The 20,710-nt window shown below is 37.5% G+C and overlaps 1 protein-coding gene across 1 annotated transcript; it reads right to left on the bottom strand.

Annotated features, from left to right (window-relative positions):
- Positions 1-604: 604 nt before the first annotated feature.
- On the bottom strand, positions 605-19,986 carry LOC141907863 (uncharacterized). The gene is made up of 4 exons (XM_074797639.1): positions 19,838-19,986; positions 19,501-19,759; positions 18,603-18,870; positions 605-741 (listed from the first exon to the last, which is right to left on the bottom strand). Exons 1-4 carry the CDS (start codon positions 19,984-19,986, stop codon positions 605-607), a joined length of 813 nt encoding a protein of 270 aa, XP_074653740.1.
- Between the last annotated feature and the right edge of the window lie 724 nt (positions 19,987-20,710).

Here is a 20,710-nt window from a genome sequence, read left to right as displayed (position 1 = left end):
TTATTGAAAGAAATTCTACTGAAGACAGATTTTGAAATGAAGGATATATCCAGGCAAATAATGATAGCAAAATCAACTGATGATCATCAAGGTGAAGTTTTCATTCATCTTCGGCTAATTTGTCTACCCCTGATGATTGAAGCATTTTGGTTACTCGTGCCAATTAGTCAGCCACAGTCGATTTTCATGCCATCTGACCTCTTTCCATCTGTAATTAAGCAATCAAATGTAAGAACTACTTAGGTAAGGAGCGAAATAACATATAGATATCTTAGGAGACTATTTGAAATCATGAGTTTGTTGTGAAAATCTATTACTACAGTCTCGTAGAGCATAGACACCAAGCCACGTGGCATTGGTATTTTAAGGGATATTCAGTTTACTCCAAAACAAGTCAATGATTAACATTAAAAAAGCTTCATATCAAGGGTATGTCGCAGGACTCGTGACGCCCATGAATTATCATCCCATTACAATGAATCCAATTCTGCATGTACGTTAGCACGACTGATTACTAATCCAAATATTGCATTACAAAAAAAAAAAATTACGCAAAACGTCAAGTACTTACAGCATCTGAGACGGTTGCGCTTAAGTTAGCGTGTTAAGTTACGTCTTTGGCTGTCAATGTCGAAAAAGCCTTATTTGAAACATACATTTGCGCACTGTGGTTTAATATTCCTGCAAGAATCCGCAAAGGAATTGAAGACCGTAGTGCCCAGTTCATTCCACGAGTAATAGCTGGAAAGAAAGTAATCAAAAATATAGCTGCAAAGCAGCGGTAACGGGTTTTCTGCACAGTCTTAGAATCCTGTTCAACGGTGGATTTTAACAAAGCATTTGATAAGGCTCAACATCAGCCATTACTAAACAGGCTATTAGGAAACAGTATCAATGATAGGTCGCCCAAATGGCTCAGCAGTTATCTCTGAACGGAAACTTGTAACCGAAATCAACGGAACGCCTCATCTTGGAATGAGACGGTCTAACTAGTAGAGTCACGCAAGGTAGTATCCTAAGTCGTCTTCTGTTTAATGTCCTGACAAATGACATACACAGTAATCCAAAATATACCAGACCGAGTAAATTTCCAAAACGACCTTAATACACTGTTCGACCAAAAAACTTAATGTTCCGTCAAAACCACGGGTGACAAAACCAAAATTATGAATTGTCGCGGGTGACAAAACCAAAATATTGAATTGTCACGGGCGACAAAACAAAAATAATGAATTGTCGTGGGCGATAAAAACCAAAATAATGAATTGTCGGGGGCGATAAAACCAAAATATTGAATTGTCGCGGGCGATAAAACCAAAATAATGAATTGTCGCGGACGACAAAAACAAAATATTGAATTGTTGCGTGCGACAAAACCAAAATAATGAATTGTCGCGGGCGACAAAACCAAACTAGGGGTCCAGGGACACCATGCTCACTTGGGAAGTGGTTTCAAATGCTCAACAATCTAACAATTTCAATACATAACGCCCTCTAGTGACCATATACAAAAACCAATGACCTTGAAACCCGCCACAATCATAGAACATGTGAGCAGCTATGATTTTGTAATCGATTGTGATAACAAAATATGCCTCGTTACCAATTTAATATGGAAATACTAAGTTATTCTACTATTCAACGCCCCCTGGTGACCATATGCAAAACCCAATGACCTTAAAACTCACCCCAATCGTAGTACATGTCATGAAATACAACTTTGCAATTGATCATAGTAACAAAATATGCCTAGGTACCAATCTAATGCGGAAATACTAAGCCATTCTACTATTCAACGCCCCCTGGTGACTATATGGAATAACTAATGTCCTTAAAAACTCACCACAATCATAGACGATGTCATGAACTACAACTTTGCAATTGATCATGGTAACAAAATATGCCTTGGTACAAATATAGCAATACTAAGTTATTGTATTATTCAACGCCCCCTGATGGCCACATACAAAAACCAATGCCCTTGAAACTCACCAAAATCATAGAACACGTTATGGGCTACAACTTTCCAATTGAATATAGTAACACAATATGCTTAGGTATCAATTTAATGTGGAAAAACTTTTTCCCACCTACGAATGAGTACTGATGACACCAAGATGGCCGCCAATTGCGTTATAATTAGCTGATCAAAGATACCTGTCCCAGGTATAAAACATCCCTCTCTGAAGAATACCCATCAGCAATTGCAATGAGAAATGGCAAACCAGTAGGAAGCTACGTGACCTAGAATTCTGGCCAAAATTGACATTTTTGGGCACTAAAAAGGTCATAGGACGGCCATCTTGAGTCAGATCGACCCAATTTTCTTATGCTGATGGGCCTTTGGTAGATTCAAATATAAACGAATGATCAAGGTAATTGATCAAAGCGTCTTCAAAATTTCCCACGAAAACTTCGAAAATGTTTAAAAAGTGCCGATTTTGGCAAACAACAATGGCTGCCAGTCGGCCATCTTGAATCTGACAGGGCCAGTTTTTGGGCTGACGATGTGTCTAGGGTAGATACATGTATAAACCAAATATCAAGACATTACCTTGAAGCGTCTTCAAAACTTCCCAAAATAACTGGATTCCGTCTATGGACGGACGGACGGACGAAAAGTGAACGCAATAGCCCGCTGGGACTAAAGTCCCAAGTGGACTGAAAAATAATTGTCGCGGGCGGCAAAACCAAAATATTGAATTGTCGTGGGCGACAAAACCAAACTAATGAATTGTCGCGGGCGATAACACAAAAATATTGAATCGTCGCGGGCGATAAAACCAAAATAATGAATCGTCTCGGGCGACAAAAACAAAATATTGAATCGTCGCGGGCGACAAAATCAAAATAATGAATTGTCGCGGGCGACAAAACAAAAATAATGAATTGTCGCGGGCGATAAATCAAAATTAATGAATTGTCGCGGGCGATAAAACCAAAATAATGAATTGTCGCGGGCGACAAAACCAAACTAATGAATTGTCGCGGGCGATAAAACCAAAATAATGAATTGTTTCGGACGACAAAAACAAGATATTGAATCGTCGCGGGCGACAAAATCATTATAATGAATTGTCGCAGGCGACAAAACCAAAATAATGAATTGATGCGGGCGATAAAACCAAAAAAATGAATGGTCTCGGGAGACAAAACCAAAATAATGAATTGTCGCGGGCGATAAAAACAAAATATTGAATTGTTGCGGGCGATAAAACCAAAATAATGAATTATCGCGGGCGATAAAACCAAAATATTGAATTGTCGCGGGCGATAAAACCAAAATAATAAATTGTCGCGGGCGACAAAACCAAAACAATGAATTGTCGCGGAATGATGCAATCGTGAGTTGAAATAATACCTGAACAAATCGATGCACAGACATTTACTTTATATATCTACTTGAACAATCGAGCCTACTCAGTAATATACTCAGTTTTTACGAAACCTGGAGTTTTTGTTTCAGAGAAATTTGAGTATCAGTATCCGATGCTATATACTAACGTTAACGTTAGTTATCATCGCTCCGTCATGCTAAGTTATACATTTCATGTCAACCAGTATCTACAGGCAGCTGTACAGTGTGTACACACTATATCTGAATACGAGGCTGGAATAACAGGCTCACTTCACGTAGGTTCATGCTGAGGAGAAACTCGCAGCTGATCCCCGGAACGACGATGTAGTAACACACGTCGATTCGTCGATGTTTACGGCTCGACAGTGCTTTTAAAATCTAATGTAGTAAATTTCCAGTGTATCGGTAATATGATTTGATGAGGAAAATGGGCTATTGTTAAAATCACTGTTTGAAGACCACGACTGAATGTGAAGTCTGCGGCAATAAATTAGTTCATTTATACTTGAATTGATAATCGAAGTGACAGTCGGCCTGCGGGTTGATTTCGGGATGACGACTCGAAAAACATGTCGCCCCATTGAATGGGGCTAAATTTTCGATGTTTACGGCCCGACAGCGCTTTTGTAACGATGATTCGTGAAAAAACACGCGGGCTATTTGTAGATCTCAGTGAGCTGAACGATATTATATGGATTGTATATGAAACAGCGGTAAGGTAACAAAGCCTATGTTCTTTTGGTAAAAATAGTGTGGAAGAAAATAATAATAATAAATATAGCTGCAAAGCAGCGATAACGGGTTTTCTGCACAGTCTTAGAATCCTGTTCAACGGTGGATTTCAACAAAGCATTTGATAAGGCTCAACATCAGCCATTACTGAACAGGCTATTAGGAAACAGTATCAATGATAGGTCGCCCAAATGGCACAGCAGTTATCTCTGAACGGAAACTTGTAACCGAAATCAACGGAACGCCTCATCTTGGAATGAGACGGTCTAACTAGTGGAGTCACGCAAGGTAGTATCCTAAGTCGTCTTCTGTTTAATGTCCTGACAAATGACATACACAGTAATCCAAAATATACCAGACCGAGTAAATTTCCAAAACGACCTTAACACACTGTTCGACCAAAAAACTTAATGTTCCGACCAAACCAAAATTATGAATTGTCGCGGGTGACAAAACCAAAATATTGAATTGTCACGGGCGACAAAACCAAAATATTGAATTGTCGCGGGCGACTAAACCAAAATATTGAATTGTTGCGGGCGACAAAACCAAAAAAAGAATTGTCGCCCAGAATTGTCGGGGCGACAAAACAAAAATAATAAATTGTCGCGGGCTATAAATCAAAATTAATGAATTGTCGCGGGCGATAAAACCAAAATAATGAATTGTCGCGGGCGACAAAACCAAAATGGTGAATTGTCGGAAGCGACAAAACTAAAATAATGAATTGTCGCGGGCGATAAAACCGTAATAATGAATTGTTGCGGGCGATAAAACCAAAATAATGAATTGTCTCAGGCGACAAAACAAAAATAATGATTGAATTGTCGCAGGCGATAAAACCAAAAAAGAAAATTGTCGCGGGCGACAAAAACAAAATATAAAACCAAAATAATGAATTGTCGCGGGCGACAAAACCAAAATAATGAATTGTCGGTGGCGATAAAACCAAAGTAATGAATTGTCGCGGGCGATAAAACCAAAATATTGAATTTTCGTGGGCGACAAAACCAAAATATTGAATTGTCGCGGGCGACAAAACCAAACTAATGAATTGTCGCGGGCGACAAAACCAAACTAATGAATTGTCGCGGGCGACAAAACCAAAAGAAGAATTGTCGGGGCGACAAAACAAAAATAATGAATTGTCGCGGGCTATAAATCAAAATTAATGAATTGTCGCGGGCGATAAAACCAAAATAATGAATTGTCGCGGGCGACAAAACCAAAATGGTGAATTGTCGCGGGCGACAAAATCAAAAAGGTGAATTGTCGCGGGCGACAAAACCAAAATGGTGAATTGTCGCGAGCGACAAAACTAAAACAATGAATTGTTGCGGGCGATAAAACCGTAATAATGAATTGTTGCGGGCGATAAAACCAATATAATGAATTGTCTCAGGCGACAAAACAAAAATAATGAATAATCGCGGGCGATAAAACAAAAATATTGAATTGTCGCAGGCGATAAAACCAAAAAAGAAAATTGTCGCGGGCGACAAAAACAAAATATAAAACCAAAATAATGAATTGTCGCGGGCGACAAAACCAAAATAATGAATTGTCGGTGGCGATAAAACAAAAGTAATGAATTGTCGCGGGCGATAAAACCAAAATATTGAATTTTCGTGGGCGACAAAACCAAAATATTGAATTGTCGCGGGCGACAAAACCAAACTAATGAATTGTCGCGGGCGATAAAACCAAAATAATGAATTGTCTCGGGCGACAAAAACAAGATATTGAATCGTCGTGGGCGACAAAATCAAAATAATGAATTGTCGCGGGCGACAAAACCAAAATAATGAATTGACGCGGGCGATGAAACCAAAATAATGAATGGTCTCGGGCGACAAAGCCAAAATAATGAATTGTGGCGGGCGATAAAAACAAAATATTGAATTGACCCGGGCGATAAAACCAAATTAATGAATTATCGCGGGCGATAAAACCAAAATATTGAATTGTCGCGGGCGATAAAACCAAAATAATGAATTGTCGCGGGCGACAAAACCAAAATATTGAATTGTCGCGGAATGATGCAATCGTGAGTTGAAATAATACCTGAACAAATCGATGCACCCGACATTTACTTTATATATCTACTTGAACAATCGAGCTTCTCAGTAATATACTCAGTTTTTACGAAACCTGGAGTTTTTGTTTCAGAGAAATTTGAGTATCAGTATCCGATGCTATATACTAACGTTAACGTTAGTTATCATCGCTCCGTCATGCTAAGTTATACATTTCATGTCAACCAGTATCTACAGGCAGCTGTACAGTGTGTACACACTATATCTGAATACGAGGCTGGAATAACAGGCTCACTTCACGTAGGTTCATGATGAGGAGAAACTCGCAGCTGATCCCCGGAACGACGATGTAGTAACACAATCGATTTGTCGATGTTTACGGCTCGACAGTGCTTTTAAAATCTAAAGTAGTAAATTTCCAGTGTATCGGTAATATGATTTGATGAGGAAAATGGGCTATTGTTAAAATCACTGTTTGAAGACCGCGACTGAATGTGAAATCTGCGGCAATAAATTAGTTCATTTATACTTGAATTGATAATCGAAGTGACAGTCGGCCTGCGGGTTGATTTCGGGATGACGACTCGAAAAACATGTCGCCCCATTGAATGGGGCTAAATTTTCGATGTTTACGGCCCGACAGCGCTTTTGTAACGATGATTCGTGAAAAAACACGCGGGCTATTTGTAGATCTCAGTGAGCTGAACGATATTATATGGATTGTATATGAAACAGCGGTAAGGTAACAAAGCCTATGTTCTTTTGGTAAAAATAGTGTGGAAGAAAATAATAATAATAAATATAGCTGCAAAGCAGCGATAACGGGTTTTCTGCACAGTCTTAGAATCCTGTTCAACGGTGGATTTCAACAAAGCATTTGATAAGGCTCAACATCAGCCATTACTGAACAGGCTATTAGGAAACAGTATCAATGATAGGTCGCCCAAATGGCACAGCAGTTATCTCTGAACGGAAACTTGTAACCGAAATCAACGGAACGCCTCATCTTGGAATGAGACGGTCTAACTAGTGGAGTCACGCAAGGTAGTATCCTAAGTCGTCTTCTGTTTAATGTCCTGACAAATGACATACACAGTAATCCAAAATATACCAGACCGAGTAAATTTCCAAAACGACCTTAACACACTGTTCGACCAAAAAACTTAATGTTCCGACAAAACCAAAATTATGAATTGTCGCGGGCGATAAAACCAAAATATTGAATTGTCGCGGGCGACTAAACCAAAATATTGAATTGTTGCGGGCGACAAAACCAAAAAAAGAATTGTCGGGGCGACAAAACAAAAATAATAAATTGTCGCGGGCTATAAATCAAAATTAATGAATTGTCGCGGGCGATAAAACCAAAATAATGAATTGTCGCGGGCGACAAAACCAAAATGGTGAATTGTCGCGGGCGACAAAACCAAAAAGGTGATTTGTCGCGGCGACAAAACCAAAATGGTGAATTGTCGGAAGTGACAAAACTAAAATAATGAATTGTCGCGGGCGATAAAACCAAAATAATGAATTGTCTCAGGCGACAAAACAAAAATAATGATTGAATTGTCGCAGGCGATAAAACCAAAAAAGAAAATTGTCGCGGGCGACAAAAACAAAATATAAAACCAAAATAATGAATTGTCGCGGGCGACAAAACCAAAATAATGAATTGTCGGTGGCGATAAAACCAAAGTAATGAATTGTCGCGGGCGATAAAACCAAAATATTGAATTTTCGTGGGCGACAAAACCAAAATATTGAATTGTCGCGGGCGACAAAACCAAACTAATGAATTGTCGCGGGCGACAAAACCAAACTAATGAATTGTCGCGGGCGACAAAACCAAAAAAAGAATTGTCGGGCCGACAAAACAAAAATAATGAATTGTCGCGGGCTATAAATCAAAATTAATGAATTGTCGCGGGCGACAAAACCAAAATATTGAATTGTCACGGGCGACTAAACCAAAATATTGAATTGTTGCGGGCGACAAAACCAAAAAAAGAATTGTCGGGGCGACAAAACAAAAATAATGAATTGTCGCGGGCTATAAATAAAAATTAATGAATTGTCGCGGGCGATAAAACCAAAATAATGAATTGTCGCGGGCGACAAAACCAAAATGGTGAATTGTCGCGGGCGACAAAACCAAAAAGGTGAATTGTCGCGGGCGACAAAACCAAAATGGTGAATTGTCGCGAGCGACAAAACTAAAACAATGAATTGTCGCGGGCGATAAAACCGTAATAATGAATTGTTGCGGGCGATAAAACCAAAATAATGAATTGTCTCAGGCGACAAAACAAAAATAATGAATAATCGCGGGCGATAAAACAAAAATATTGAATTGTCGCAGGCGATAAAACCAAAAAAGAAAATTGTCGCGGGCGACAAAAACAAAATATAAAACCAAAATAATGAATTGTCGCGGGCGACAAAACCAAAATAATGAATTGTCGGTGGCGATAAAACAAAAGTAATGAATTGTCGCGGGCGATAAAACCAAAATATTGAATTTTCGTGGGCGACAAAACCAAAATATTGAATTGTCGCGGGCGACAAAACCAAACTAATGAATTGTCGCGGGCGATAAAACCAAAATAATGAATTGTCTCGGGCGACAAAAACAAGATATTGAATCGTCGTGGGCGACATAATCAAAATTATGAATTGTCGCGGGCGACAAAACCAGAATAATGAATTGACGCGGGCGATGAAACCAAAATAATGAATGGTCTCGGGCGACAAAGCCAAAATAATGAATTGTGGCGGGCGATAAAAACAAAATATTGAATTGACCCGGGCGATAAAACCAAATTAATGAATTATCGCGGGCGATAAAACCAAAATATTGAATTGTCGCGGGCGATAAAACCAAAATAATGAATTGTCGCGGGCGACAAAACCAAAATATTGAATTGTCGCGGAATGATGCAATCGTGAGTTGAAATAATACCTGAACAAATCGATGCACCCGACATTTACTTTATATATCTACTTGAACAATCGAGCTTCTCAGTAATATACTCAGTTTTTACGAAACCTGGAGTTTTTGTTTCAGAGAAATTTGAGTATCAGTATCCGATGCTATATACTAACGTTAACGTTAGTTATCATCGCTCCGTCATGCTAAGTTATACATTTCATGTCAACCAGTATCTACAGGCAGCTGTACAGTGTGTACACACTATATCTGAATACGAGGCTGGAATAACAGGCTCACTTCACGTAGGTTCATGATGAGGAGAAACTCGCAGCTGATCCCCGGAACGACGATGTAGTAACACAATCGATTTGTCGATGTTTACGGCTCGACAGTGCTTTTAAAATCTAAAGTAGTAAATTTCCAGTGTATCGGTAATATGATTTGATGAGGAAAATGGGCTATTGTCAAAATCACTGTTTGAAGACCGCGACTGAATGTGAAGTCTGCGGCAATAAATTAGTTCATTTAAACTTGAATTGATAATCGAAGTGACAGTCGGCCTGCGGGTTGATTTCGGGATGACGACTCGAAAAACATGTCGCCCCATTGAATGGGGCTAAATTTTCGATGTTTACGGCCCGACAGCGCTTTTGTAACGATGATTCGTGAAAAAACACGCGGGCTATTTGTAGATCTCAGTGAGCTGAACGATATTATATAGATTGTAAATGAAACAGCGGTAAGGTAAGAAAGCCTATGTTCTTTTGGTAAAAATAGTGTGGAAGAAAATAATAATAATAATAATCACGCGGATATCAATAGGGTTTTCTGTGAAATAACAGAAAACCCTAATAATCACGCGGATATCAATAGGGTTTTCTGTGAAATAACAGAAAACCCTAATAATAATCACGCGGATATCAATAGGGTTTTCTGTGAAATAACAAAAAAGCTAGGCATTAAGTAAGTAGCCAACAATGATCATTGCTTCACCGAGTAGGCCTACTCATTTGCTACCATAGTCATATTATTAAAGAAATCATTTAATACATTCCCTGGTTAACGGATTCTCACCTTAAAATACATCGTAGAGCTATAACGGAATATCCGTTATAGATACATAAACTCCGCTGTCGTTGTCATCGATACGAGTCGTCAACTGAACGCGGAAGTAAAATTCCGTGTGAAAATTCCTACAATTTCTGTCCATATCACGTTGATTTGACCCCGAAATCTTCAGGAAATGTAGCCAACGTAAATTGATTTACGAATAGAATTAATCAATTGACTCATTTTAGAAATCATGGTTTCGTGAAATTCATTAAAGTCCTAAAACTCGCGATAAATTTAAGCCGAAAATAATTTCAACCATCCACCATGTTGTTTCATTAATAAAACAATTGTTGCGCGCCGGCACTGTGATAATGCATGGTTTCACTAGGATTCGAACCCTCGACCTCTCAGTTGGGAGTCAAACACCTTATCCACCATGCCACAGGACAGGACGCTGTTTTTATCATTAGTGGGAGTACCGGACAGGGCGAGTCGCGATTGCTACTATCATCCGGTGTTATCTTTCAGTAAGTAATTTTAAGTTTAAAATAGGACGGAGAGTGCATAGGTATAATCTACGCGGAGCGAATGCGTGTTATATTACTATCAGAATTCTACATTTCAATTAGAAGCAGTTAGTTGTCGAATCTGATAGAAGATGAATTTTATGTGCGAAAAAAGGGGAAAATATGTAAATAATAATAATAACAATCAACAGAATTACAAAAGGGTTTTCGACGAAAGTCAGAAAACCCTAATAATCACGCGAATTTCAATAGGGTTTTCTGTGAAAAAAACAGAAAACCCTAATAATCACGCGAATTTCAATAGGGTTTTCTGTGAAGCAACAGAAAACCCTAAAAAAGAAAAGTTTAGAAAAAGAAATTGATGATTTAAAATATAATATAGAATAAAAGAAAGAAAAAAAGATGTATTATTAAAATCATATGATTATAATGTCAATAGATTAAAAGTTATTTTCAAAAATTTGTTAATAAAACCAAAATTCTGAAATATCATTAAAAGATAGAATAAAATAATTATTTAAGTTATAACAATTCTTTCAATTCTAACAGCTTTAACTATGATATTTACAACAATAGTTTAAGCTATATCAAATTCATTAAAATCTACACCTACTCCTAATAAACCAGATAATCCAACAAATGATGATAATTCTATACAAGATAAAGTTAAAGATGGCGCTAGAAATATTCCATCAATGTCCCACTTTGCCTTAAAGGTAGTAGAATCAGTAGGAAACCACACACAAAGACACCATACTCTACAAAATTTTATGGGACACGTAATGCTCAATGTTCTGTACGTTTATTGTTTTTCCTTCCAGCAAATGACTCGATAGAGTTCGCCGAGTTTTGTCGTGTTATTGCCAAACGGAAGAAAACAAAGGAAGACGAAGAAGCGGCATTGAAGGCAGCATTCGATAGATTTGACTTTAATCACGATGGATTCATCGATGCAAGAGAGCTGAAATACGTAATGAAAAATTTAGGGGAAAAGTTATCTGACGAGGAAGCTGACGAGATGATCCGCGAAGCGGATGTTGACAACGACGGAAAAATTGATTACGAAGGTAAATTTTGTAGTTGAATTCAATCTTCCAGTCGCTCAGTGTGCCTTGAAAACTGTCTACAATCGTCGGATGTTCGGATCTTGTCAAATTGGATCAAAAACAACGTATGAAATATCTTCCTACACCTGTGCACTAGATATGAAAATTCAATGAAATTATTTATGCACCTGTCAATGTTAACTCTGACACCCTACCTCACATCCTATTTGACACTTATTCGATAGTATTAGTAAATATTTCCGCTCAGGATTCGACAGACCAACACTTAACCAAAGAATTAACTCAAGAGTAAGATTTCCTGCTTTTTAGCAAAAGCTGTCTCGTCGGACCATCGACTGGTCTTTACCCAAAGATTCAAGATAACACCAGGAATACAAACAATTTGGAAATGAACGAATAATTCATTTTTGCCTGCTAAATAAGTTAGGCAAATCAAAATCTTGGAAAACACAACTTTCTACAGTAGTTCATGTTCGGGGTAATTCATTTTGCCTATGCATTACATGACTCCTGTGAAAAGATGTTCGGTTCATTTTCGATGTAATCTTCTTACTTTAGTCAATGAACCAGTACGAGGGCATATAAGTGATTGCAATTATTAGTTCATGAATTAATATCGAATCGAATAAAACTAAACTTAAGCCAGCATGCGTTAATCCAATGCATTTGTTACGATTTCGCTTCGGCAGAGATCCACCTTCCCGAAGTATTGAGGTTTGCTAGGGTTTCGATGCTTTTAAAGATGGCACCCCCAAGACATTAGACGCATTTACAATAGCCCACTTTATTATATTCGTCAGGAATCTGTCTTCTTTCTAAACTGTCCGTTCAGAATACGACAAGTTTTTGGCGTCTTAAGAGTGTCTTATACTGAAGTAGGGAGTATATATCGAAAATAATAATCATTCAATCAATAATTCATGTGTAACAACAGCAGCTATAGAATGTTTAGAACAATTTCACCGTTCCTGGTATCAGTACTGAATTATGTTTGAACCTTTCTCTGCTGATATCTGATATTGGATGTTTTTGAACTCGCACTAGAATGTTAACCATTTCAAACTTGATAACACTTTCAGTTTTGGATCGCCAATTTCATAAATCATAGATTAAATGTCAGATCTAGCTGTATGCACTTTCCCGGTGTTGTCATATCGCAGAATGACGGAATCGCAGAATCTCTTCACTATCACTATAAATAGTAAGCCGGTTTTCCCGATCGATGGACTAAAAGGAGAAATTTTCATTGCCGGAGAGCAACCGATTAATCAGCAAATAACAATTTTATTCAATATCATTTTAGATAGCGGCTTTTACCCAGAGGCATGGAGTCAAGGATAAATATCGCCCATACATAAGAGTGGGCCACGAAATGTAGCAAATGAACCAGTATAGGGAAATTACTATTTTATCCATTTTCAGCGGCAGCTCTGCTGCCGAAAGCCCCTGCGGGGCTGTTTATTGCACTGGCTTTGCACTAAAATAAAATGCTATCAGCGAAACTTAGCTTAGCTACTGTTGAAACAGCTGAGAAAAATTCAATTTCAAACCCGCTTCATCATCTTTAACTAGCGTTCATTTAAATCTTCCGACAAAAGTTTTGCTCCAAGTCGATAAGCCCGATTAATAAGCCGCGTTTATGCAATTCTCAAAATTAGCAAAAAATGCAGTCTTTTCACTGCGAGTGGTTTTTATCCTGTAACATGGTGGTTTTTATCCTGTAACATGCACCTGTCAAACGTGTTAATGTAAATATGATACATGCCGACGCACCTGTGATCAAAGAACACGCATCTAACAGACACATCGGAAGCAAACATTGGTTGGGTAGGCCCGACCCTATGATGATTGAAGGTAAAATTGCCTAAGTTCCACATGTGAAAGTGAAAAAAATCGTCGATTGAGGAAATATTTTGGCGGCCCATTTTCTCCGCGTATGAACCTCTAAGAAGTGTGTTAGAGAAAGCCTCCGCCTCCAAACGCGCCCGGGCTAAATATTTTGTGCATGGATACTTAACTTGCCCTTTTCAATGTTCATGGATCCGTGGATTCGTTCCTAGATATGCCCCTCTAGCATATTTGAAATATTTGAAATTGAATGAAGGAAAGGTCATTTATAATTTGTGAAGCTGCCGCGTCAAGCTCCATGGGGCTCTTGTTGGTAAACTATTCTCCACCGGCATGAATGACAGGTTATCGTCATGGTGTGAATCGTACTCTATCATAGGTGAATCACAGGCCGGTTTTTGGTCGTCATGTAGAAGACCGACCAGATGTTTGTACTAAATGCTGTTTTAAACCATTTCGTCCATATCAAAATTCAGAAGCTTTTTGCAGACTTTCTAGACGTATTGGCCCCACTCGCCGCCAGGCGGGATTTACACGAAGCAGCAGAAACAAATATGGTCACCTATTGAATTTTCAACCTTAGAAATTGTACATGAATTTCAATTATTTAAGCTGTTAGGGTTTCAAGACACAATATAACTAGATGATGTGATATGGCGATGTTAATAAATGATAATGCCGCAGTGAAGTCAGTCACGAACTGTCATTATTGAGTGTACAGCGGTAAAAACATATAAATTTGCGTAGTACGTAACTATTTGCAGCTAAGTGCACACGAAACATGAAGCCTTATTGGCCGTTTACAAAAACATTTTAGCATTCACAATTGGAATATAATAATGATATACAACTTATGCTGAAATTATGGCCATCTCTAAAATTATAGCTAAATTATAGTATAATTTGTAGTCAGCGCGGAACGTTTGGTTTTGGAGAAATAATGAGGGGTTGTAGTTAGTCGTTCAATCCAAGTCATGATTTACCAGATGTTACTTCCCTGTTGTTGAAATCTCGCGAGAATCGCGCATCATTGAAACTGGCAATGAATGCCAAATATCATATATGATTTTTTTGGTATATATTCATAACTTATCAGCTATAAAGTGCCGATAATCAATTGCATGTTTGAGAGTTTCCGCCATATGTTTGGACTGCGCGCTCCTCATTCTTATGCATTATTGTAAACACAATCCACACATGTGCACTCCACTCGCTGTACCGTGTTCGCGGCGCTCAAAACAAAAGCGTCAAATAGCCTACATGAACCCGCCAACCTGGCCACCTTTTCTACGATTTTACATCTACATGATTAAATCAATTTCTGACAGCGTTTTCGCATTTTTAGCCCACTTGGGACTTTAGTCCCAGCAGGCTATTGCATTCACTTTTCGTCCATCGTCCGTCCGTAGAGAAATCCAGTTTTTTGGGAAGTTTTGAAGACGCTCCAAGGTAATGTCTTGATATTTGGTTTATACATGTATCTACCCTAGACACATCTACAGCCCAAAAAACTGGCCCTCTCAGATTCAAGATGGCCGACTGGCAGCCATTGTTGTTCGCCAAATTTAGCACTTTCTACACATTTTTGAACTCGCTTTCACCAATTACCTTGATCTTTTAGATATATTTGTATCCCCCAAGGGTTCATCAACATGAGAAAAATTGGGTCGATCGGACTCAAGATGGCTGTCCTGAGACCTTTTTGTGCCGAAAAAAATGTCATTTTTGGCCTGAATTCCGAGTCCTGTAACTTCCGAATTGCAATTTGTGATGGGTTTTCTTTGAAAAGTGTTATTTTATACCTGATACTGGTATTTTTTATCAGCCATTTGTGACGCAATCGGCGGCCATCTTGGTGTAATCGGTACTCATTCGTAGGTGGAAAAAAATATTTCCACATTATATTGATACCTAAGCATATTTTGTTACCACAATCAATTCGAAAGTTGTAGCTCATAACGTGATCTAGGATTGTGGTGAGTTTCAAGGTCATAGGTTTATGTATATGGCCACCAGGAGGTATTGAACAATGCAATAACTTAGTATTTCTATATTATATTTGTACCTATGCATATTTTGTCACCACAATCAATTGAACAATTGTACCTCATGATGTGTTCAATGATTGTGGTGAGTTTCAAGGTCATTAGTCATTCTATATAGTCACCGAGGGGGGAGGGGGCGTTGAAAAGTAGAATAGCTTAGTATTTCCTTATTATATTGGTACCTCAATCAATTGGAAAGCTCAGCTCATGACATGGTCTATAATTGTGGTGATATTCAAGGTCATTGGTTTTTGTATACGGCCAGCAGGGGGCGTTGAAAAATACAATAACATAAGTATTCCCATATTATATTGGCACCTGGGCATATTTTGTTACCATGACCAATTGAAAAGTTGTAGCTCATGACATGTTCTATGATTATGGTCAGTTTCAAAGTCATATGGCTTTGCATATGGTCACCAGGGGGCGTTGTATAGTAGAATAACTTAGTATTTCCATATGATAGTGGTAACTTGGCATATTTTGTTTGCACAATCAATTTCAAAATCGTAGCTACTGATATTGTGGTGAGTTTCAAGGTCATTGTATTTTTTCAAAGTCATTGGATGGGGGCATTGAATATTGATATTGTTCGATTGTTGAGCATTTGAAACCACTTCCAAGTGGGCATGGTGTCCCTGGACCCTTAGTTTAGTCGTGCATCTAGTGATTCAACGTTTTTATCAACATACTGGGGGACCCGTGGTTAAGATGGATCTTTGAACACACGAACAATTTTGAAATATTGGCATTTTTCAACGTATTTCAGATGTTGCCTCTCCCTGGCGTATATTACTACACTAACTATGATCGTTGTGATCTGCCGTGCTGGCCACAAATGCACACAGATCAGACGAGAAGATACACATTATCCGTGTATGATGAAAAGGAGATAAATCCCACAATAACGAAGCCAAGATTCTATATCAGAATGAGACTCATCAGTACGCCTGATGATGGCTTACAGTTGTTAGCCGAAACGTCGCTCCTCAAATATAATCATTCTGATATAGAGTTTTTCAATCTTGGCTTCGTTACTGTTGGATTTCTCTCGTCGCACACAGTACACTACCCACTTAGACACCAAGCTACCCACAGCTTTAATTTAACCATCCTATTAGCTAGTGCGTTTCTCCCTCGATTTCTGAAAAGCATTTGACCTTATCGACCGATTTGAGGGAAGCTTCTACGTATTATCAAATCCAAGTATTCCTTTACTTAATCATGTCTTAAGTCACAGGCAAGATGACACCCGTCTTTCAACCAATCAGTGCGATACCAATTAGTTAAATCATTAAACGCATTAGGCTCCTAATATTTGAAATCATTTGTTACAATAGTTGTTCTTTAAACTTTGTCACTTTTGTTTTAGAAAACCGCGTACTAGACCAGTGGTCACCAAGGCATTAAAAAAGTTTTGAAAATTCGATGGTTAACGATAGTAATATGGAATAAGTTGTTTCAAGCCAAAGGTCGAAAGGTCGAAAAATAAATTCTCGCACACTCGAATTTATTTTCCGACCCTTCAACCTTTGACTTGAAACAACTTATTCCCTATTACTCTTAAAATATTCATCTAATAACTTCTAATATCAATTTTAATAAAAAATATGTTATTAAAATGGAGAGTAAACAAAAACACAGTGAATTCTTAGATAGAATCAAAGATACTTCAAATGTCAAATCAGTAGATTATAAATTTAAGAAGTTAACAGAATTAACAATTCATAAGAAATATCTAATTACAAATATTGATACAGTTACTAACAAATATGGAGATAAATTAGTTATCCACTTAGAATATGAAGGATAAAAATGAAATACATTTAAATTCAGAACATATTTACCAGATAGATTTCATAGATTATCAAGTGAAGATTTAGAAGAATTATATTCTGGAGATTTCTATTTCATTTATAAGGGTAAGAATGAAAAAGGGCACCATGAAATAGATTTCGAATAAGAAAATATGTAAAATAAATGGTAGAATTAAAAGAATATAGAATATTTGTTGATTCAAGAAGACTTACAAATTATAAATCACATAATTTACTAGTACAATTAGATAGAGAATTTAAGAATTGTGTAGATTTATAATTAGTAAATATAAGTTTATGTAACTCATTTTACAATATATCGAATAAAACTGTTGAACATTTAAAACTGTTAACCTTTTTAATTTTTAATAAAAATAAGAATGAATGGGCCTATATATATTTAAAACCAGGATTGTATAATTTAGATACATTGGCACAAGAAATTAAAAGCATGGCACAAGTCAGGTAATAATTCCGGGTTTAATATTAGATTTTTAAAAATTGAGAGTTCTAACAAAATAAAGATAAGGTTGGCTGATATTGAAAAACATAAATTTATGGTAAAAAAACCTACAGCTAAACTGTTAGGAATTCTTCCAGATAAATCTTTTACAAATATTGAAGCTACACCAAACTTAATACCTTTAACACACTTTTATATTTATTGCAATTTAATCGATCCTACACAAACATTCGAAGCAACTAAAGATATAACTTGTAATTCTGGTTTATTAAACATTTTACCATTGAAGAATGTTAAAGAATTTGGAACGTTAATAAATTATAATTTAACAGAATGTGATTTCAAACCATGCATTCCTCAATTTAATAATTTTGAGAAATAAATGGACACAGGCAGTGAAGCGAGGGGAACATAATTGGTCGCCTTCACGTTGGTCAACTGTTTGTGGAGAGCATTTTGACCAAGTCGATTACTTATCTACTTCACTTGAAGGTAATTTTAGGCTTTAATTCAATAAAACGTTTGATATAGGCTAAAGTACATGTATTGTCATTTTGAACAATGACATAAGCAACAAGAAAGGAACTAGGTGACAATAAACTCGGCTCCCTTTTTATTGTTGTTGAATGGCAATTGTGTATTGTGTATTGTTCGATGAAGTGAAATGAATCATGTCAATGGGCTAGGACAGGGGTTTTAGCCGAGATGAATAAACCGCATTTTTTACTTTTAAGTCCAGTTGTACGTTCAAATTTATCTACAGCTATATCCTCGTATTTTTTTCCATGTTGGATACTTCTCGACCAGAATTCTGTTGGTGAGATCATTGAATTCACAAGTTGATTTATATTTCTGACACTGGTCATTTTACAAATTGTTCCGAAATTTGAGGCCGTTATCCGCTTCCTTCGTTCTTCCATCCAAAGTTTGTTGTTACTTAGACCTTGAGTTCTTTCTTCGATTTCTTTGACGTCTTCCATACAAACACGAACTAACTATAAATGGGAAAACATTTCATTGAAGCCAAATCTATAGACAACATGCATCAAAAAAATGTCGGTGCATAGTGATTTCCATACCTTTTCATCCACCAAAAACTTGTGTTCCATTGAAAATTCTTGATAATCATGGTCATGAGCCAAACCTTGTATCCTGGACCATAGGATTGTAAAATCGGCTGTCTTGCTACCTTGTTCTGAAAGGAATAATTTCTAATACAAATCACTGTGTCAAAAGAACACAAATCAGCAAAATAATTGCTAACAACCATGCCATTTTATGAGAATATACATTTGCAAGTTGATCTTATTAATTCAAAAGGGGCCAGTCATAAATTCCGATTAAATAAATGTGATGTGTTTAAGCAGAATGGAGGACCTTACCGGCCAATTGATTATAATGTTTCTTGTATCTTCCTGTATTTTTTCAGCAGGTCTTTTCGACGGTGGGCGAGGATCATATATATATGCGCCTTTACTTCCAGTCATATTTCTTGTTTTTACGGGACTTCCTTTGTAGGCCTTTGCCTGATGGAACTTTTGTAGAACCTAAAATTAGAGATCATTTTCCACATTTTCAACAAATCTATTGAAAGTTTAAAAAGGCAGACTCGATTGGTAACGTACTTGCGTGCAGGTCAACTCTGTGAGAATTCTTCCAGTTAAACAGAATCTTGATAAAGCGTACAATGATGTGCTAACATGTTTGCAATGGGCAGCCGGACCCTGTCCCACCGCACATTCGCACTGGCACTCCTGCACCACACCTAACTTGTCTAATGCGATATCCGTCCTGTAAGCCACAGACTTCTTCATCTCGGCCCATATATTGTCCGTCACATATATCTTGTCATCGCTCTTGCAGGTACGCATATATTGAATATACCTGAAGCAAATGAGTAGACCCAAGTTAAGGCATTTAAACAAAAACTAACTTTTAAGAAGTGCATAAACTTTGACCTACCCCCCATTATATAACTCCTCACATTTCTTATCAAATGTTTTGCTGCAAGTGGTCAAATAATCATTCAGTCTGTCCATGGTAACCTCCGGGAAATCATCCAGCATTTGACTATGAATATCTTTGTACTGTGAATAATCAGGGAGATCCATATGGTATTCAACAGTGGGCTCATCTTTATGAAAATGCACGTCATTGAATATTAATCTGTAATGAAAATCTAAGAAAGTACAAGATAACTGTAAGAACAAGCTCCGATTCTGACCAGCATAGTGGAAAAGCCAATTCAGCAGCTCCGAACGTTAGAGAAGAACATTAGAAGCTGTTTTCCCAGAAATCGAAATCCAGAAATCTGCAGTGCAACTATCTATTAATCTATTTATTTATTTTCGTGGGGGTCTGGGTCTCCCCCAGAAAATTTTTGAATTTTAACCCATTTAAATGCAATTTCCAGGCACCTGAGACACAAAAATGACATTCTGCAACAATTCTTTAAGAGATGGGTTAAAAAATTTTTCATTTCGCACATTTTTCAAAAAGGGCACTCAGAATTTGCGACAAGAGCACGTGCTCCGCGTGCTCCCGTCTAGATCCGCCCCTGAAGGCTACCTACCTCTCAACAAGATCCTTCTTTTTTCCAAGAAACCTTCAAACTCCTGCTGCGAAGGATGATTTTAAGCTCGTTTAGGGTTAAATTTGAGTATTTGTTGTATTCCATAGTCATGATAGTCGAAAAACCGCGTTAATCAACATACATCCATTCAGGTGATCCTGTCTGACTATTCTGAGCGCCATCTAGTGATACTGACTTGCCACAGTCGATCGTAGAGTCCTCATTATAACTAAGATAACAAAATATTTTGAAGATAGTAATTT

This window comes from Tubulanus polymorphus, chromosome 1 (genome assembly GCF_964204645.1).
Source record: "Tubulanus polymorphus chromosome 1, tnTubPoly1.2, whole genome shotgun sequence".
NCBI lineage: Eukaryota > Metazoa > Nemertea > Palaeonemertea > Tubulaniformes > Tubulanidae > Tubulanus > Tubulanus polymorphus.
The sequence above is the reverse complement of the archived record's forward strand: the minus strand, read 5'-3'. Positions and strand labels throughout refer to the sequence as shown.